General features: G+C 37.4%; 1 protein-coding gene across 1 annotated transcript in view; it reads left to right on the top strand.

Moving 5' to 3' along the window:
• Positions 1–16,313, top strand: part of LOC127677631 (vomeronasal type-2 receptor 26-like) — a 29,042-nt gene extending 12,729 nt beyond the window's left edge. Inside the window, exons 4-6 of the mRNA XM_052172671.1 lie at positions 3,042–3,266; positions 8,518–8,641; positions 15,421–16,313. Of these exons, the coding sequence (XP_052028631.1) occupies positions 3,042–3,266; positions 8,518–8,641; positions 15,421–16,313 (1,242 nt within the window). The remainder of the gene's footprint in view (positions 1–3,041; positions 3,267–8,517; positions 8,642–15,420) is intronic.
• Positions 16,314–18,871: the final 2,558 nt, after the last annotated feature.

The raw sequence follows: 18,871 nt of genomic DNA on the forward strand, positions 1-18,871 counted from the left end.
ATACATCTATCTGTATATGTTATGCAGTCTTTTCTCCTTAAAGTGTTTCTTATTCTATGTTCTACATGTTTAGTGTTCTGATTATTGTATAGCAAAGTGAGTTTATTTTCTGATCCAATCTATTTTGTGTTCTATATACTTCTTGTACCTTTATACGCATTTTTTCTTTTTTCTTTTTAGTAATTAGGTAATTTTTCCTTTTTGAGTGTATTAAATATGGGCCTTTGAGCTAGGATCTTCTCCTTGTTCTATTCCCATTATCTTGATTTTTATTTCTATTAAATTTGTTCTTTCTCAGTGCCCCATATTTCCTGCATGTTTTGTGTCAGGGACACAGACTCTCCCTGTAGATTTTATGTCAACTAGCACACAGTCAAGTCTTGACAGCTTTTTGTTTGTCTGGTTGAGTGTAGTATTTTACTCTAATTTGTTTCTGTTTTAAACTCATGCATTTAGTGAACTCACCTTAAGTTCACAATTAATCTTTTTAATAATGTCTATCATGTGAGATTTTTCCATATGGGGCAGTTGACCCCTTTTGTTCATCATTTTTATCTGACTTCTTTAGATTCAGTTGAATATGTTCCATTAAATTTTTTTCTAAGAATATCAGTTATACTTAAAATATTCTTGTGGTTTTCAAACATGTTCAAGACACATTTGCAATTACTGCTTATCAGTAATGCTTATGCAATTGGCAACTCTTCTGCTTCCTCTGTTCTATCTGTTGTAGCAGTGCTGTCAAGTGTTTCATTCATCTAAAGATATACCCAGGTGATATTGCATTCACTTTGTGGATTTGAGCAGATTATAGCCTACCACAAATATAAAGAAGATACAATGCTCAATTTAACTGTGTTATTCTGCTTCTTTGCTGTTCTTGTGTATATGTTAGTTTCATTTTCTAGATAACACAAATTTATCTTTTCTGTGAAAGTTTCCTTTAACTTTTCTACAAGGCTGGAACATGAATAAAATTTTACTCCCGAGTATTTTTAAGTGTGATCATTTTCATTTTCCCTTCACTCTAAGAGGAGAAAATTTTGCTGATTTAACCTTAAAAGTAAATCATCCTCCTCTCTAAGGAAGGGATATTTTTCACTTAATTCTTCTGAGAATTGGTTTTGTGTTTGTGTTTGTTTTAGTTTAAATTATAAGGTTGGATGTAGTTTTTTTATATCTACCATATATAGTCTATTAAAATAATGTATTCTTTGACAGGTACAACAAGCAAACAAATAGAAAATGCTTTTCTTCATATGCATTTCTCTAAGTCCCTTAGCTCTCTGTATACTCAGAGATCTGCTTGTCTCCCACTATCTCCCTATTCTATATTCATGTCTTTTGATTTGTTTTTTCTTTCATGATCCACTAGATTTATGACCTACAGGGCCTTCCATATGTTCATGAATATGCAGATATCCAATGAGGCAGAAGGAATTAAAAAATGTTGGTATTTCTAATGACAATGACTTCTTCTCCTTTAGAATCTTTTAAATTCTTACATTGCTCATACGATGGGCTTGACCCCATAAGCCTCCTCCCTCGTCTGAAGTTAAACATTTTTATGGGCTGGATCTTGTTCTGTTTCTATACAGGCAGACTTAGCTACCATAAGCTCTTGAGTGCCATGACCATGTCACACCTAAATGACAGTATTTCATGGACCATGGGTCCATGAGGACACAGCATCTGATTTGTTCCTTCTCTCAATCCCCTCTTTACCAATGGTTCCTATGAGTTCGTCTTATGGCTGTCCTATTTCAATATGAACAATCAATATTCTTGGCATAGAGAAATTCTCTGATATAATCTGACAATAGCAGGATTCTCTATATATAAATGTTCAGGATGAAATTCAATAATGTGTATTGTTAGCCAAACAGAAGTAGTAGGCACACCCATAGGACTTCTGATCTCACATGACATTGATCTTAAATAGGTTTGTAGCAACAGGCATGAGTCCCTCTTGTAAGGACATCCTCAAATACCAAGAGCAAGAAGTTGTTTATTCCAATAAAAGTTGTGCCAGTATTTCCCCAGTATGCACATCATGTCTGGAAAGTCGGTATTATTGGCTACAAGGCCTACAGTTGGGAAAGGCCTCTGCTGACTTTACTTCCTCATCAGCTGGTAGTTTAGATTCTGCCAGAGTGAAAAGTGCCAGACCAACAGAGAAGCAGAATAGAAAACAGGGAGAAAGTTTTCACATTAGTTCTGGCCTCACTGCCGTGTCCTACAGCAAAGTGTGTGGTGTCTTCAGCAGTAGGGTTTTACCATCTGGTTCCTATGTGTAACTAAAGGCAATGATCATAACCTGCATTGTCTTGGGGTCTTTTGGGGGCTTCTTAACTGCCACAAGGATATTTTATATATAATAAACTGTAATTTCTCTGTTTAAATTCTTTTTAAATTGCATTTTACTTTGTAACTAGCTTAAAGTTTTAGCTATATATGACTTCTTCATAATCTTCAGGTTTGGTTAACTTACCGTACTCTATTCTCTCTGACTCCCATCCACCTTTGCAGGTCTCCATCACATGTTCCTATACCTTTCTGTCCCAAAGTTGTTCTTCTTTTGACTCCTTCCTTATTTACAAATTTCATATTTTAAATCCTGAAAATTTTATTTTATTTGAACTTTCTTGAGTTACGTATAGTGGTGAAAAAATTGTGGTTTTTCTGAAAATCTCTTATGCAAAAGTTTAAACAACCTCATTCAACTCGTTTATGTTTTTCATAATTTTTCAAATTGTAATTTTCAAAATTTCGAATCTGTCTGCTAGAGTCACACTGAGTGACTGAGAAAAGTTCAGAAAGAAAACCTGAATAGTGGTGATAGTGTTGGTGAAAAGCATATAACTATGTTAATGTCTTCGTATAGTCCTACATGTACTAGCCTCATGATAAATGTTTGATAAATGAAACCAAATTCAGCCACAGGAACATACAGAGAGTAAAAGAGGGCAATTATACTAACCAGGTTTATTTGCATCCCAGTGAGGTATACTTCAATTTCTGACAGTTATTTTCTCTTTTAGCTCCATCCATTCTTAAAAAAGGGCCAACTTGGGACAAACATCAATGAGGAGAACATTGTGAACCAGGAAGTTTCAGCAACCAAGCTTGACATCTTTAATTACCATTCTCTGCAGAGTGGTACCAAAGCTCAAGTGAAAGTTGGCGAGTTTATGTTTGAATTTCACAGTGTTCAGCATCTTTCCCTAAATGACAAACTCATAAATTTGGGTATATACAACAATCCGGTGAGTATCTTTAAAGTCAGTACTTGTCGGGGAAAAAAGGAGGAGAGTGTGCAAGCAACCAGCAGGACAAAACATACTGAAGGCCCACAGGACAGGAGCTGCAGGGCTAGTGGGTGGGGCCATTAGCACAGCCCTGAATACCTGTTATAGGTGAAGCTGCTTAGCTGTGAGGTGGTTCAGCAGGCTGAAAGGAGTCTGGCTTGGATCCTTTCCCATGTCAGCTGGAAATGCTGAGGCTTGCTCCGTGCTTTTACACAGCGGGTTTAATAAAAGAGACAGTTCATAGTTTTATGTTTTATTATTAAAAGAATAAAATGAGAAAAGGAGAAAGAGAAGATAGAGAGATGAGGGACGACCATGACCACTTGAAAGAGAGAATGAGAGAAAGAGATGAGAGGAGAGAGAGAGAGAGGGAGGGAGAGAGAGAGAGAGAGAGAGAGAGAGAGGGGGGGGGGGGATATGGGAGCTGGATAAAAGAGAGCTAGAAGGGGCATGATGTATTAATTTATACTAAGCTGCAGTACCTGGCTGTTGCCAGGTAACCTAGGGGAAGGGAAAGCCTGCCTGTAGAGCCAGGTGAGTGCAGAGGTGGAGTCCAGTCAGAACACTAGGGAGTGGGGCATGCCACATGTGACTGATGGCCACAGGATTATGGAGTTGCGTCTCCAGAATGGCCTTGCCCAACCAAGCAACACACACCATTGTCCCACAAGCACTGTTTGCTGTGCTCAGAGTAGAATTCGCCAGAGAACAGGGTTAAGGGAATATTGAGTGCCATCAGTCTGAGAGTGCCCTTAGTTTGTCCTTTGTAATGCTGAATATCAGAACTTTCTGCCTACTAATCACTGTAAAAATTACTGATTCATTTCGGATTAATTCTTCAGATGGTTTCATTCTTGTAATGATCAGATACATCCATGGCTTACCTAGAAAGAAAAATGAAACAAAATCTTGGATAGCTTTTTGGATGGATCATAGTGGTCAAGGCTTTAGTGGAAGTAACTGCCTTCAGTAAATAAATAAAATAAACACATGTGGATGAAACCAGTCTCCCTAAATAAGGACTTATATATATATATATAACATTGATTTTATGAAGTTAATTGTCATCTCTGAGGCTTACTGCCTCCATCTATAATCCTAATTCTATTTCAGGATGCTTCTAGACTACTATAGTCTATTCTAGTTCTAGAATGTTTACAGTCTTTGAGACTTAATGCTGAAGATGTTCCCCATCTCTACCTCTTTCTGAGTTCTGGCTGGCTGGTTCAACTCAGGTATTCTGGCTCAATGTTTTCTTCAAGCTGACTGTTTCAATCTAACTTCTTTCAGTTTCTGACTGAATTTGCTCTGCTTAACTTCATACTAAGTTTGGCGATATATTCTAATCTTTTGGCTCCATCTCAAGTTCTCCTGGTTCTGTCATTATCTGTGTCTAGGTTGTACTCTTCTACAACCTGTCTCTGTACAAGCTGTACAAGTAAAATTCATTGTCCACCAACCCTCACACAATATTCCTTTATGATTCTAACAGAAGGCATCTAGGAAATCCTATCACAAGTGAGTAAAATTTCTGGAGATAGTCCACAGTTTTGAGTGGTTGTAATGGGAGCACTCTGAGAGTATCTGGATGCACCCAGATACTTTGACTTAGATATTGCTCCTCTTTCCTCACAGTATTATATAGCTTAATTTCCTGTGTATTTACTCATTTTATTGGGTACATTTCCTTCAGAATCAATATGAATATATGCTTTCATTTAATAAAGCTGTTTGATGAATTGATGATTTTCTAATTGCTGATCATGATTTTAAAGAGCTCTTAAATTGATACAAGTATTCTCAAGGGCCCTATAAAAAAAAGTTGTGAATAGGGCTCTTTATACCTTCATGTTTCTTGGATTAATAGTGCTGGGGAAAAAAACAAATTGTAAAAAATTAATGATCAATGAGAAAACATTTATTCAATGATAGATCTAAGAAATATCCCATAGGTGTTCACTGTGGAAAAGCAAGGCCATATGAAACGGTTGCTTTTAACTTATCACAAACTGATACAATGAAACACTGCTTTGAATTTATATTCTTTCTGCTGTAATCCCCTTTTTAAAAAAATATTTTGTGTATGAGGTAATATTTTTACATAGATTTTTGTAACAGAAAACCTGTAAAAATACTGAAAGCAATAATAAAGACTTGTAGTAGCCTCTTTCCTGCTTCTCCCAATGTGTGTTTGTTTTTCTGTGTCCTTACTTTGACTTTCTTAATTTGTTTTCTTTTCTTCCATTCCTTTTTTCTTTTCTTCTTTATTTCATCAATTCTTTTCTGCCTTCCTTACTTTTCCTTCCTTCCCTCCCTCCCTCTTCCTCTTTCCCTCTTCCCCTCTTTCCCTCTGTTCTTTCTTTCCCTCTCTTTCTTTCTTTCTTTCTTTCTTTCTTTCTTTCTTTCTTTCTTTCTTTCTTTCTTTCTTTCTTTCTTTCTTTCTTTCTTTCTTTCTTTTGTTCTTTCTTTCCTTCTTTCTGGCTAGGGAAGAGTTATCCAAATTTGAGCCTCTTGTCTGCCTAGCAAGAGGTCCCTGCGTCAATGTCTAATGAGCCCAAATAACTAAGTTTCTTTTCTTAATCAAATCCTGCTGCAGGAGGAGTCAATTGCAAGAAGACATCAGCTTTTGGCCCAGGATAAGCAAAACCAAGTTAATTGTCCAAAGTCACCAACTTCTACCACCAGAATAGAGAGAATTAAATTGCCAGAAGACATCAGTTTCTGGGCCCCAGAACAATAAGATAGTGTTAATGGCCAGAGGCCTTCATCCTTCTGTTACTGTGTCCCACCTCGGTACCTGATTATAGAAGTTAGCACTCTAGCAAATTGCTTTTCTTTCCTATCTATTCTAATGAGACTTGGGTGTTTCCTATCTCTGACTCATTCTTTCAAATCTTTCTCTGATTTGTCACTTTGCCTGCCCCTCAATTGGTCACTTGATCTTCAACAAAGGAGTGGATAACATCCAGTGGAAAAAAGATAGCCTTTTCAACAAATGGTGCTGGTTCAACTGGAGGTCAGCATGCAGGAGAATGTGAATTGACCCATTCTTATATCCTTGTACTAAGCTCAACTCCGAGTGGATCAAGGACCTCCACATAAAACCAGACACACTGAAACTAATAGAAAAGAAACTGGGGAAAACCCTTGAGGACATAGGCACAGGGGAAACATTCCTGAACAGAACACCAATAGCTTATGCTCTAAGATCAAGAATTGACAAATGGGATCTCATAAAATTACAAAGCTTCTGTAAGGCAAAGGACACCATCAAAAGGACAAAACGTCAACCAACAAGTTGGGAAAAGATCTTCACCAACCCTACATCCGATAGAGGGCTAATATCCAATATATACAAAGAACAAAAGAAGCTAGACCCTAGGGAACTAAATAACCCTATTAAAAATGGGGTACAGACCTAAAGAAAGAATTTTCACCTGAAGAAATTCGGATGGCTGAGAAGCACCTTAAGAAATGCTCAACATCACTAGTCATTAGGGAAATACAAATCAAAACAACCCTGAGATTTCACCTCACACCAGTCAGAATGGCTAAGGTTAAAAACTTAGGAGATAGCAGGCGTTGGCGAGGATGTGGAGAAAGAGGAACACTCCTTCACTGCTGGTGGGATTCTAAGATGGTACAACCACAATGGAAATCAGTCTGGCGGTTCCTAAGAAAACTTGGCATGACACTTCCAGAGGACCCTGCTATACCTCTCCTGGGCATACACCCAGAGGATTCCCCAGCATGCAATAAGGACACATGCTCCAGTATGTTCATAGCAGCCTTATTTATAATAGCCAGAAGCTGGAAAGAACCCAGATATCCCTCAATGGAGGAATGGATACAGAAAATGTGGTATATATACACAATGGAGTACTATTTATCAATTAAAATGAATGGATTCATTAATTTCTTAGGCAAATGGATGGAACTGGAAAATATCATCCTCAGCGATGTAATGCAATCACAAAAGAATACACATGGAATGCAATCATTGATAAGTGGATATTGATAGCCCTGAAGCTCTGAATACTGAAGATAAAATTAGCAAATTGAATGATTCCCATGAAGAAGGAAGAAGAGGGCTGTAATCCTGGAAAGGCTTGATCCAACATTTTAGGGGAGTACCAGGACAGAGAAAAGAGAGGGAAAAAGATACGAGAATGGACGGAGAGAAGAGGACTTATGGGACATATGGGGGGGGAGGGAGTGGGAAAGGGGAAAGCTTTTAGAATGTAAACAAAGAATATAGAAAATAAATAAAAAAGAAATTAAAAAAAAGTTACTTTCAATCATGGGTGCTTTATTTTACAAACTAACTCTACCTTCTTTAGTTGGGATTAAGGATATATTCTGGGACTGAGCCTTACCACAACTAGAAATAGCTTTTTCAGCAAATAACATGATCTCAGAGTTCACAGTGTGATTAAATATCATGTGACATATTTCTGGATTTCAATGTAAAATTATATGCACACTCATATCCTTATTGTTGTAACTGTTCATAATGAACATCTCTGTGATGTGATAAAAATAGGTGATATGTAATAATGTGGAACATTATGATCTTCAAGAGACCTCATAAGTTTTTTCCAATGCAAAACACTGGGTACATCAAGCACCCCAAGGCAGGTCTCATATCCAGGAGTAGTTGGGCAGCACAAGAAGGGAATCCACAATACATATATACTTTTATTTAGTTACAGTTTTGTTTTTATTTCTTTTGCTTTTTGTGCTGTTGTATTTTATTTTCAAAGTTTTGATGCTTAGTTTAGTTTTGGGGACTTCAGGTTTTTGTTTGTTTTTTTTGTTTTGTTTTGTTTTTTGTTTTTTGTTTTTTGTTTTTCGTTTTTTTTTTGTTTGTTTGTTTCTTTTTTGAGAAAGAACTCAAATTTGAGAAAGTTGGGAGAGGGAGAGACCTGGACAGAGATGGGGAACGGAAGGACATGATCAAAATATATGAAATAAATAAAGTGAAATAAATGAATGCAAGAAAATCAATCAAACAATGAAATAAAGTAAAGCAACAGTTCAAAAAGAGAATTAGGGATAGGGAGAAACAGGCAATTTGGCTTGACACTCTCTAAAAGTCTGGTACTTCTTTCTTATAGTACACAAATGTCCTGCTGAAATTTACCATCTCGATGCTAATACTGAATGTCATGAGCTGACTGCCTTTGCTCCTCTCATGTATCCTATACAGATTCCTTTGTCTGCTTGCAAACAAAGTTGTCTACTTGGATTTAGGAAAAGACAAGATGGTCTGTATGCATTCTGTTGCTATGATTGTGTCCCATGTCCAGCTGGAGAGATTACAAATGAAACAGGTATCAATAAAATGGTTCTAAATGTGGAAATTTCTAGAAATGGTTTTGAATGTGAAAATTATGCAGCACTAGATGGGGGTGATAACAGAATACCTGAAGACACAGTTATATTTATGTAGCTGACTCTCAATACTTTAAAACAAGTTAATGCTGGATGGAGGTGGCAAAGTTCTTAATGCCAACTGTCAGTATGTGGATCTCTGAGTTCAAGGCAATCCTGATCCATAGAGTGAGTTCCAGGACAGCCAGGGCTGAACAGAGAAACCCTGTCTTGAAAAACAAAACAAAACACAAACAAAAACATTGATCTCAATCCAGTCATTTTTGTTACTGATATTTATCTGTTTGTTTTATTTGCTATGCTGTGTGTATTGATCTCAAACTCCTGGGTTCCAGCATTCCTCCAGGCTGAGCCTCCTGGGTGACTATGACCACAGGAGTGGTTTCCTGTATCTGGTCCAGCTTTGTCCTCTGCACATCTGCTTTGAGGTTAAGTTTCTTTTCTTTGTTCTCTGCTTTTCACTACTGGTTCTATTACAGCTATAGCAGTATTAATGGGTAAGGTTAGTGCTCTGTGTATACTGTAAACAGTTAAGGCTCCCTGTATACCCTAAAGTATGAGATGCATTATAAAGCATGCCATTATGTCATGTTTACAATAAATATTAATATAAGAAATGGTTTTTTTTTTTTACATGGAAATTTGACTTCAGAGGAACCATATAAATTGCTCAGGTCATAAAACCCAGAGACAGTTGAGACAAGATACAGACTTGACAAGTGAGAGGAACTGTTAAAAAGAATGTATCAGAGTGACATTTATGGCAGATACAGCAGGACTTTTCTGGAACCCTGGGACACTGGGACACTGGGACCCAGGGACCACTTCCTATGGTGAATTGTACAAACTCCATAACAATTTTTTATGATTAAATAAGTGTTTCCTGTATGAAGTAAAAGGTTCCATTTGAAATACTTTGATTCTTGAGGGAGCTCTCATTATGCACTCCTTGGTATGGTCAGTCAGCATCAGGCCACAACAGAACCAAGTACTGAGAGATCCCAGAGGATGAAAGGGCTGTGAGTGATGTGTGGGGCTGTGAGTGATGTGCAGGGCTGTGAGTGATGTGCAGGGCTGTGAGTGATGTGCAGGACTGTGAGTGATGTGTGGGGCTGTGAGTGATGAGCAGGGAGGGCTGTGAGTGATGGGCAGGGAGGGCTGTGAGTGATTTGCACGTTTACATTTACTGAAAATCAGGATTTTAATTGAGTGATATGATTCTAGTTTACTAAAAATTCTGAGAATAATATTTCTATCATCATCATATGTTTAACACATTTGTGTGCTGGGAATAGAACCTAAAGCCTTATATGCAGCCTTAGACTCAGCTGTAACCACAGATCATGCCATTGTCACCAAAAAAATTGTTCCGTGGTAAACTCTAATCAGAGTTTAATCCAGCATATTAAAGAACTTGTCCAAATCAAGAGTTTTTCACCCTAAGAAAAACTATTCACATAAAGTGTATTGGCTTCAGCATTATTTCTAGAACAATGATACATCCTTGGATAAAAAAAAAAAAAACAAAATGAAAGAATCAAAAGAAAATATTACTGTTCCTAAGCATAGATAACAATAAATGTTAGAAAGTTTTAGTTTCTAGGTGTTCCTGTTAGAGACCTGCTCTGACAGTCTAGTTCTCTCTTGGAGGTAGCTGAGGTAGTAAAGAGTTGAGTAGTGGTGAATGGAGAGCAAGTCTTGGTCTTGTGAGATATTTATAGATGCTTTTCAATAATGAAACATTTACTTAAGTCTAAGTTACTTTGCAGTAGTACCTGGCCTACCTCTCAGTTCTTCTAGGGGCCAGATACTATAGCCTCTGGCATTTAGGGCCTCATAATAAAACAGTTGGGGATTATGTAAAGTAGCCTTCCTTCTTATCTCTGCATGAACTTGGAGGCTGAGAGTTGGAGCCTGCTAAGGAAAGTCTCTGGAAGAAAAAGGGACACTGTGAAAAGTGATTGTAATATTTATTTCCAAATTCTCCAAATAATTCTCTACTTCAAAAACTCTCTCTTTAAAAAATTCTTCCCAATGTCTAAGTTCCTTTTCAATCTCTAAGTACACTTATAATTTCTAAGTTATTCTACTGTGCTGTTCTACTCCTTCCCATCTTGTTCTCACCTCCTGCTTTGATGTAGTATTGGCCTTCCTAGTTTTTGCACTATTTCTAGGCAAATAGAGCACATGATTTTTTCAACCAAGTGTTTTTTTTTACAGAAGTTCATTAAAGTACAAACATAAATTAAAATCACCATTTGAATAAGAAGTTTATAACAGAGATTGTTTACATATGTATCCTTTAAAATGCAACATATTTTATCTGTCTTTACCACTATAGGTTCATTGAAATTTAAAATGCATAATTTTTATTAGTTATATTCTCTATTTTCATTTCAAATGTTGTTCCCTTTCCTGTTTCCCCCTCACCTGAAAATCCCATAAGACATCTCCCCTTCCCCAATCAACCCTCCCCTGCTTTCCTGTCCTGGTATTCCTCTACACTACTGCATCAAGTCTTTCCAGGACCAAGGGCCTCTCCTCCCTTTGGTGTCTAACAAGACCATCCTTTGCTGCCTATGTGTCTGGAGCCTTCCGTAATTCCATGTGTACTCTTTGGTTATTGGTTTTCTCCCTGGTTGCTCCGGGAGTACTGGATGACTCATATTGTTATTCCTCCTGTGGCACTACAAACACTTTCAGCTTCTTAGGTCCTTTCTTGAGCTCCTCCATTGGGGATCCTGTGCTCAATTCAATGGCTGGCTGAGAGTGTCCCTTTCTGTATTTGTCAGGCACTAGGAGAGACTTCCAGGTGATAGCTATATCTTGCTCCAGTCAGCTAACACTTGTGGGCACATACAATAAGTCTGGGTTGTGTAACTGTATATAGGATGGATACCTGGGTAGAGTAGTCTCTGGATGGTCTTTCCCTCCGACTCTGCTCCAACTTTTGTCTCTGTATCTCCTTCTGTGGGTATGTTTTCTTCTTTCTACAAAGGACCCAAAACTCCATACTTTGTTCTTCCTCCTTCTTGGGCATGATTTGATATGTGAAATGTTTCTTGGGTATTCCAAGCTTCTGGGTTAATATCCATTCATCAGTGAATGCTTCGTATGAGTGTTCTTTTGTGATTGGGTTATGTCACTAAGAATGATATTTTTCAGTTCCATCCATTTGTTTAAAAATTTCATGAATTCATTGGTTTTAATGGCTGAATAGCACTCCATTGTGTATATATACAACATTTTCTGTATCCATTCCTCTGTTGGGGGACAGCTGGGTTCTTTCCAGCTTCTGGTTATTATAAATAGGTCTTCTATGAATATAGTGGAGCTTGTGTTCTTATTACATGCTGGAGAATACTCTGGGTGTATGCCCAGGAATGGTATAGCAGGGTCCTCCAGTAGTATTATGCCCAGTTTTTTGAGTAACCACCAAACTAATTTCTAGAGTGGTTATACCATCTTGTGATCCCACCAGCAGTAGAAGAGTGTTCCTTTTTCTACACAACATCTCCAGCACCTGCTGTCTCTTGAGTTTGTAATCTTAGCCATTCTGACCAGTGTGCTATGAAATCTCAGGGCTGTTTTGATTTGCATTTCCCTGATGACTAAGGATGTCGAATCTTTATTTAGGTGCTTCTCAGCCATACAATATTCCTCAGTTGAAAATTCTTTGTTTAGCTCATTACCCCATTTTTTTTTTTTACCAGTGTTATTTGGTTCTCTGGACTAACATCTTGAGTTGTTTGTATATATTGGATATTAGCCCTCTGTTGGATGTAAGTTTGGTAAAGATCTTTGTTAATTTGGATACTGTCTCTGTGCCCTCTGATTAGTCTGGCTTACTGTTTATCTAGGTTGTTGCTTTTCTTAAAGAATCAGCTCCTAGTTTTCTTGCTTCATTGTATGGTTCTTTTCGTCTCAACATGGTTGATTTCAGCCATGAGTTTGATGATTTCCTGCCTTCTACTCCTCTTCGGTGTATTAGCTTCTTTCTGTTCCAGAGCTTTCAGGTGTGCCATTAAGTAGCTAGTGTATACTCTCTCCAGTTTCTTTTTGGAGGCACTCAAGGTTTTGAGTTTTCCTCTTAGCACTGCTTTCATTGTGTCACATAAGTTTGGGTCTGTTGTGCCTTCATTTTTAATAAATTCTACAAAGTCTTTGATTTATTTCCTTATTTCTTCATTGACCAAGGTATCATTGAGTAGAGCATTGTTCAGCTTCCTTGTGAATGTGGGCTTTCTGTTGTTTTGTTGCTATTGAAGGGCACCCTTACTCCATAGTGATCTGATAGGAGACATATAATTATTTCAGTCTTCTTACATCTGATGATGTCTGTTTTGTGACCAATTACATGGTCGATTTTGGAGAAGATACCACGAGGTGCTGAGAAAAAGATATATTCTTTTGATTCAGGTTGAAATTTTCTATTTATATCTGTTAAATCCATTTGTTCCAAAACTTCAATTTGTTTCACTGTGTCTCTGTTTAGTTTGTGTTTCCCTAACCAGTCCATTGAAGACAGTGGAGTGTTGAAGTCACCCACAAGTATTGTGTGATGTGCAATGTGTGCTGAGCTTTAGTAAAGTTTCTTTTATGGCTGAGTGTGCCCTTGCATTTGGAGCATAGATGTTCAGAATTGAGACTTCTTCTTCATAGATTTTTTTCTTTGAAGAGTATGAAGTGCCCTTCTGTGTCTTTTTTCATGACTTTAGGTTGAAAGTCGACTTCATCCAATATTAGAATCACTACTCCAGCTTGGTTCCTGGGGCCATTTTCTTCGAAAATTATTTGCCAGGCTTCTACTCTGAGGTAGTGCTTGTTTTTGACAAAGAGATATGTTTTGTGTATGCCACAAAATTCTTTGTCCTGTTTATGTATCCAGTCTTTAGTATATGTCTTTTAATTGGGGAATTGAGTCCATTTATGTTATGAGATATTAAGGAATAGTGATTGTTGATTCCTGTTATTTTTGAGGATATTTTTATGTTTGAGTGGTTATCTTCTTTTGGGTTTGTTGAAAGAAGATTACTATCTTGCTTTTTCTAGGGTGTTGTTGGCATACTTGTATGGGCATTTTCCATCTATTATCCTTTTGTAGGCTGGATTTGTGGAAAGATGTTGTGTAAATTTGGTTTTATCATGGAAGATCTTGGTTTCTCCATCTATGGTGATTGAGAGTTTGGCTGGGTATAGTAGTCTGGGCTGGCATTTGTGTTCTCCTAGAGTCTGCATGAGATCCACCCAGGATCTTCTAGTTTTCATGGTCTCTGGTGAGAAATCTGGTGTAATTCTGATAGATCTTCCTTTATATGCTACTTGGTCTTTTTCTTTTACTGCTTTTAATATTCATTCTGTGTTTAGTACTTTTCGTGTTTTGATTTTTATGTGACGGGGGGTATTTCTGTTCTGGTCCAGTATGTTTGGAGTTATGTAGGCTTCTTGTACATTCATGGGCATCTCTTTTTTAGGTTAGGGAAGTTTTCTTCTATAATTTTGTTGAAGATATTTACTGCTCCTTTAAGCTGTAAATCTTCACTCTCTTTTATACCTATAATCCTTAGGTTTGGTCTTCTCATTGTGTTCTGGATTTCCTGGATGGTTTGGGTTACAAGCTTTTGCATTTTGCATTTTCTTTGACTATTGAGTCAACATTTTCTATGGGATTTTCAGCACCTGAGATTCTTTCTTCTATCTCCTGTATTCTGTTGTTGATGTTTGTATCTATGATACCTGATTTCTTTCCAAGGTTTTCTATCTCCAAAGTTGTCTCTGTCATTTCTTAGTTGTTTCTACATCCTTTTTACATCCTGGGTGGTTTTGCTCAGTTCCTTGACTTGTTTGTTTGCATTTTTCTCTAATTCTTTAAGGAATTTTTGTGTTTCCTCTATCAGGACTTCTGCCTGTTGACCCTTGTTCTCCTGCATGTCTTTAAGTGATTTTTTTATTTCCTCTTTATGGGCTTCTATCTATTGACCCATGTTCTCTTGTATTTCTTTAAACAATTTTTGTGGTTTTTTTTAAAAGGGCTTCTACCTGTTGCCTCATCATCTCCTGTACTTCTTTAATAGAATTATTTATGTCCTTCTTGAAATCCTCCATCAACATCATCTGTTTGTTTGTTTCAAATATGTTGTCCTGCCCATGCTATGGTCGATGGCTCTATATAGATTTGCATACAGGTAGCATGAAGTGAACTCAGTGGGGAAAATAACAAAATAGAAATAATGTTGGGAGAAAGAATTATTGGAGGGACAGAGAGAAGGTGTTGCAGGGGGAAGGAATTGGGGTAGACTTGATTAAAATACATAATATGCGTATATGATGTTCTCAAGTAATAAACAATATTTGCTAAACAAGTGGAAGAAAGAGAAAAATAGTAAACTCTCAAAGTCAATTTTTCTTGCTTTCATAAATAATCAAATATAATTTTCATATTGTCTGATTTCCCCTCAACATCATTTCAACATTTTTCATTCTCTCATATTGTTCAAGTCTACTCACATTCTGAATATATTATTTATACAGTGTATCTGTATTTTTCTCTCAAAAAATAACTTATTCCTTAATTGTTTTTCAATGTCATGTTTCAGTGAATCTATCCACAGATATTTTCTTGAGAATTCAACAATTTCTTTGTGCAAGATATGGTTCTTACAGGTACATTTGGAAATATAGGTGTTGAATGTAATAAAACAATCTGCCTCATTTTCAGGTATGGATCAATGCTTCAAATGTCCTGAAGATCAGTATGCAAATAAGCAGAGGGATCAATGTCTCCCTAAAATTATAGCATTTTTATCCCATGAAGATACTCTGGGAGTGGTTTTGATCTCCATGGCCATTAGTTTATCTGCCTTTTCAGCCATGATTTTAGGATTATTCATTCACTATCGGGACACACCCATTGTCAGAGCAAATAACAGAAATCTCAGTTATATCCTCCTTGTTTCTCTAATGCTATGTTTCTTTTGCTCATTGATATTCATTGGCCAACCTAGAATAGTCACTTGTGTCTTGAGACAAATGATTTTTGGGGTTGTGTTTTCTGTTGCTCTTTCTGCTATCTTGGCAAAGACTTTCATTGTGGTTGTGGCCTTCAAAGCCATCAAACCAGGAAGCACCTTACAAATGTGGATGGTGACACGACTCTCAAATTCTATAGTCTGCTGTGGTTCCATCATTCAAGTGTGCGTCTGTGCAATCTGGTTGGGAACATATCCTCCCTTCCCTGATGTTGACATGCAATCAGAATATGGGCAAATCATCCTCTTGTGTAATGAGGGGTCTACCCTTGCTTTCTATTCTGTTCTGGGGTACTTGGGCTTTCTGGCCAGTCTCAGCTTGCTTATTGCATTTCTGGCAAGAAGGCTACCTGACACCTTCAATGAGGCAAAAACAATCACATTCAGCATGCTGGTTTTCTGTAGTGTGTGGATTTCTTTCATACCCACTTACCTGAGCTCCACAGGCAAAACCATGGTGGCTGTGGAAATCTTTTCAATTCTGGCTTCCAGTGCTGGTTTACTAGGATGTATGTTTCTTTCCAAATGCTATGTGATCCTACTGAGGTCAGGTGGCCATTCCAGAAAGAACTTCTTCAAATGAATTCTTTAAGACAATGGACTGTATTGTGATTTGTGTAATATGAATCATGTCAGAATATTCAAAAGAGTGGTGTGAATCCAATGTGTTTCACCAAATAATGGCATCTGCAATTTAATCACCTGTCCCTGCAATCCTTTGAGCCAACTAGACACCATGAAGCTAGCCATCAAAATTTAGATAGTTGCCTACTAGTGGTGACTTTAGGTATGCTTACTAGATGCTTCTTTAAATCACAGTTTTTTTTTTTTTTTAATTTTCTTTTTAAACAATGTAACAGGACTGGGAACATTAATTTTAAGAATGAGAGAACATCATTCGTGTGAAAAAAAAAAAGTAACAGATGTTTTAAAATGTGATTCTTCTCTGTTAATCCTATGCAGGCTTACTCTTTATATTCAATACAGGTTAATTTCAATGTAATCATGAGTTCTGTAACAGAAATTTCATGGTTGCTGTTTCTCCCTTCTGAAGGCCTGACAAAGAGCACAGTTAACATGTAAGTTTCACAGTCTTGGGATGTTTTTGTGGTCTTCTCTATGAAACAACATGGGTGCAAGATTAGGAAGACTTCCAGAAGAAACACAGATAGTTTTATCCTGAGGATAGCCAAAAGATCAGTGGATAGAGTCTCTTGAGAGAGTAAACAGCCACCATGGGAAGTGCTTTTCTCTTTCAGACTTAGGAGTTTCACATTGTCTTCACAGAGTGAAAGCTGATATCCTTTACAATTATTGGAATCTACTCTCAAGGAGAGATTATCTTATGGTAAATGTGGGCATGAACAAGAGGTATAAGACCAGGTATTCAACAGGACTTGGAGAATCATATTATATCCTAGACCATGTAGTTTTCAGGTATTTTCTTTTATCTAGGAAAGGACTTGTTTTAAGCATGGTTACCAGACCAAGCCCAGTTCAAACTAAAGTTGGACCTTGCAACATTGGGAGGGATTATTGCTCAGTCATCCTCAAAAACCAGCACAGAAGAGACTACTTGGCCAAAGTGGTTTTCATTATGTTTTAGAACAAAGGTGATTTATGTCTTCCTTGGCTTTTAAATCAAGAGTGTGTTTGTACACTGTAATGTTGGATAAGTTACCATCGTAAGATCAAGAAACATTTAGGGTATTTCAAGTCTACAAACATTTAGGGTATTTCAAGTCTACCTTGTCTCTCAGTTATTGCTTATCTTTCACTTAGGTAAATTTACATCATACTAGACTGAGTTTCTTTTATTTAGCCATAAAGGCAGCACAGAAGATAGTGGTATAGTAAAGTTTGTTCCAAAAATATTACTTGATAGACATAGAAATACTTGATTCAAAGTATCTGAAACTGTCTACTCATGGGGTTTTACTACCTTAAAGAGGAAGACATGCCACTCTGAAAAGCTGCCAGGCATATGGACTCCATGAGTGTAAGGAAATCCCTTTTTTCTAGAGCCACTTTCTCTCTTGAAACCATGTACCATAGAGTTGTAAGCCAAGCACAGCCCAGGGGCATTTCCAAGTGGATGGCATGAATCTCACATCCTGGTTGAAGTTATCTGAATGAATATGTAACTGTTCATCAAATGTATGTTGCTAACTAAATCTTTAGACATTCAAGTATGTTGTAAATTGTTACATTGTGTCAATCACTGTATGGTTAATGGAGAATAGGTTTTGACTTCTTCTCAACTACAGACCTTGGAGAAATCGACTGGTCAATGGTCACTGTGCCCTCCCAGAAAAAGAAAACATGTTACAGCTGCCAGAGATTCACCTTGGCTGAATGCCTGGGCTACGTGAAGATTTCCACGTGCCTTACTTCTTCCCTGCCTGTATAAGTTCCCTGAGAAAATACAGTTTTGGGAGCCTGGAATGGTTAATTAGTCTTGGCCTCATTCTTTCTGTCTCCTGTCTCTGTTTCTCTGCCCTTCTCTTCTAGGGTCCCCTGTCAAAAACCCTGGTGGACTGGGGCAACTGGTGCCCAACATGGGGCCAGAAGTGCTTGTCTGTGCGAGATCTAGGATATTTGGTTGCCACAGAAATGCTTGTCTGTGGGAAATGTATGATGATGTCACCACAGAGGGAATAGCTTGTCTGTGGGATATCTAGGATAATTGTTCACCACTGAGATGCTTGTTGGTGGGAGATCTGGGGTTATCCAGGCAATGTGTTATGGGACAGGTATTAGATAAGCATGTGGCTTTTTTTAATGGTCTCAAGGAGGCCCTCAAGATGTGAAGAATAAGGGTTAAAAATTAAGATCTTCACAAATGTTTTATTTTTATATAAAGTAAAATAAAAAGACTAAAAACCAAAAATCAACAAAAATTTTTTAAAAAGTTGCTAGAAAAATTCATAGCTCAAGTATATTTATACTGTGCATGGCTCTCAGAAGTAGAAATGGTAAATATATAAATGAAAAACTTATACATGTTGAAAAGAAATTGGAGAGGATAGAAAAGCAGGGTGCTGGGGAACAACTATTAGTGACTGCCATAGTGTCTCCTCTCCCTTCTCTGGCAGAATTCCCAGAAGAAGAAGGAGATAAAGAGTTAGTTCCTGAATATGA

Source organism: Apodemus sylvaticus, chromosome 2 (genome assembly GCF_947179515.1).
Source record: "Apodemus sylvaticus chromosome 2, mApoSyl1.1, whole genome shotgun sequence".
Lineage (NCBI taxonomy): Eukaryota > Metazoa > Chordata > Mammalia > Rodentia > Muridae > Apodemus > Apodemus sylvaticus.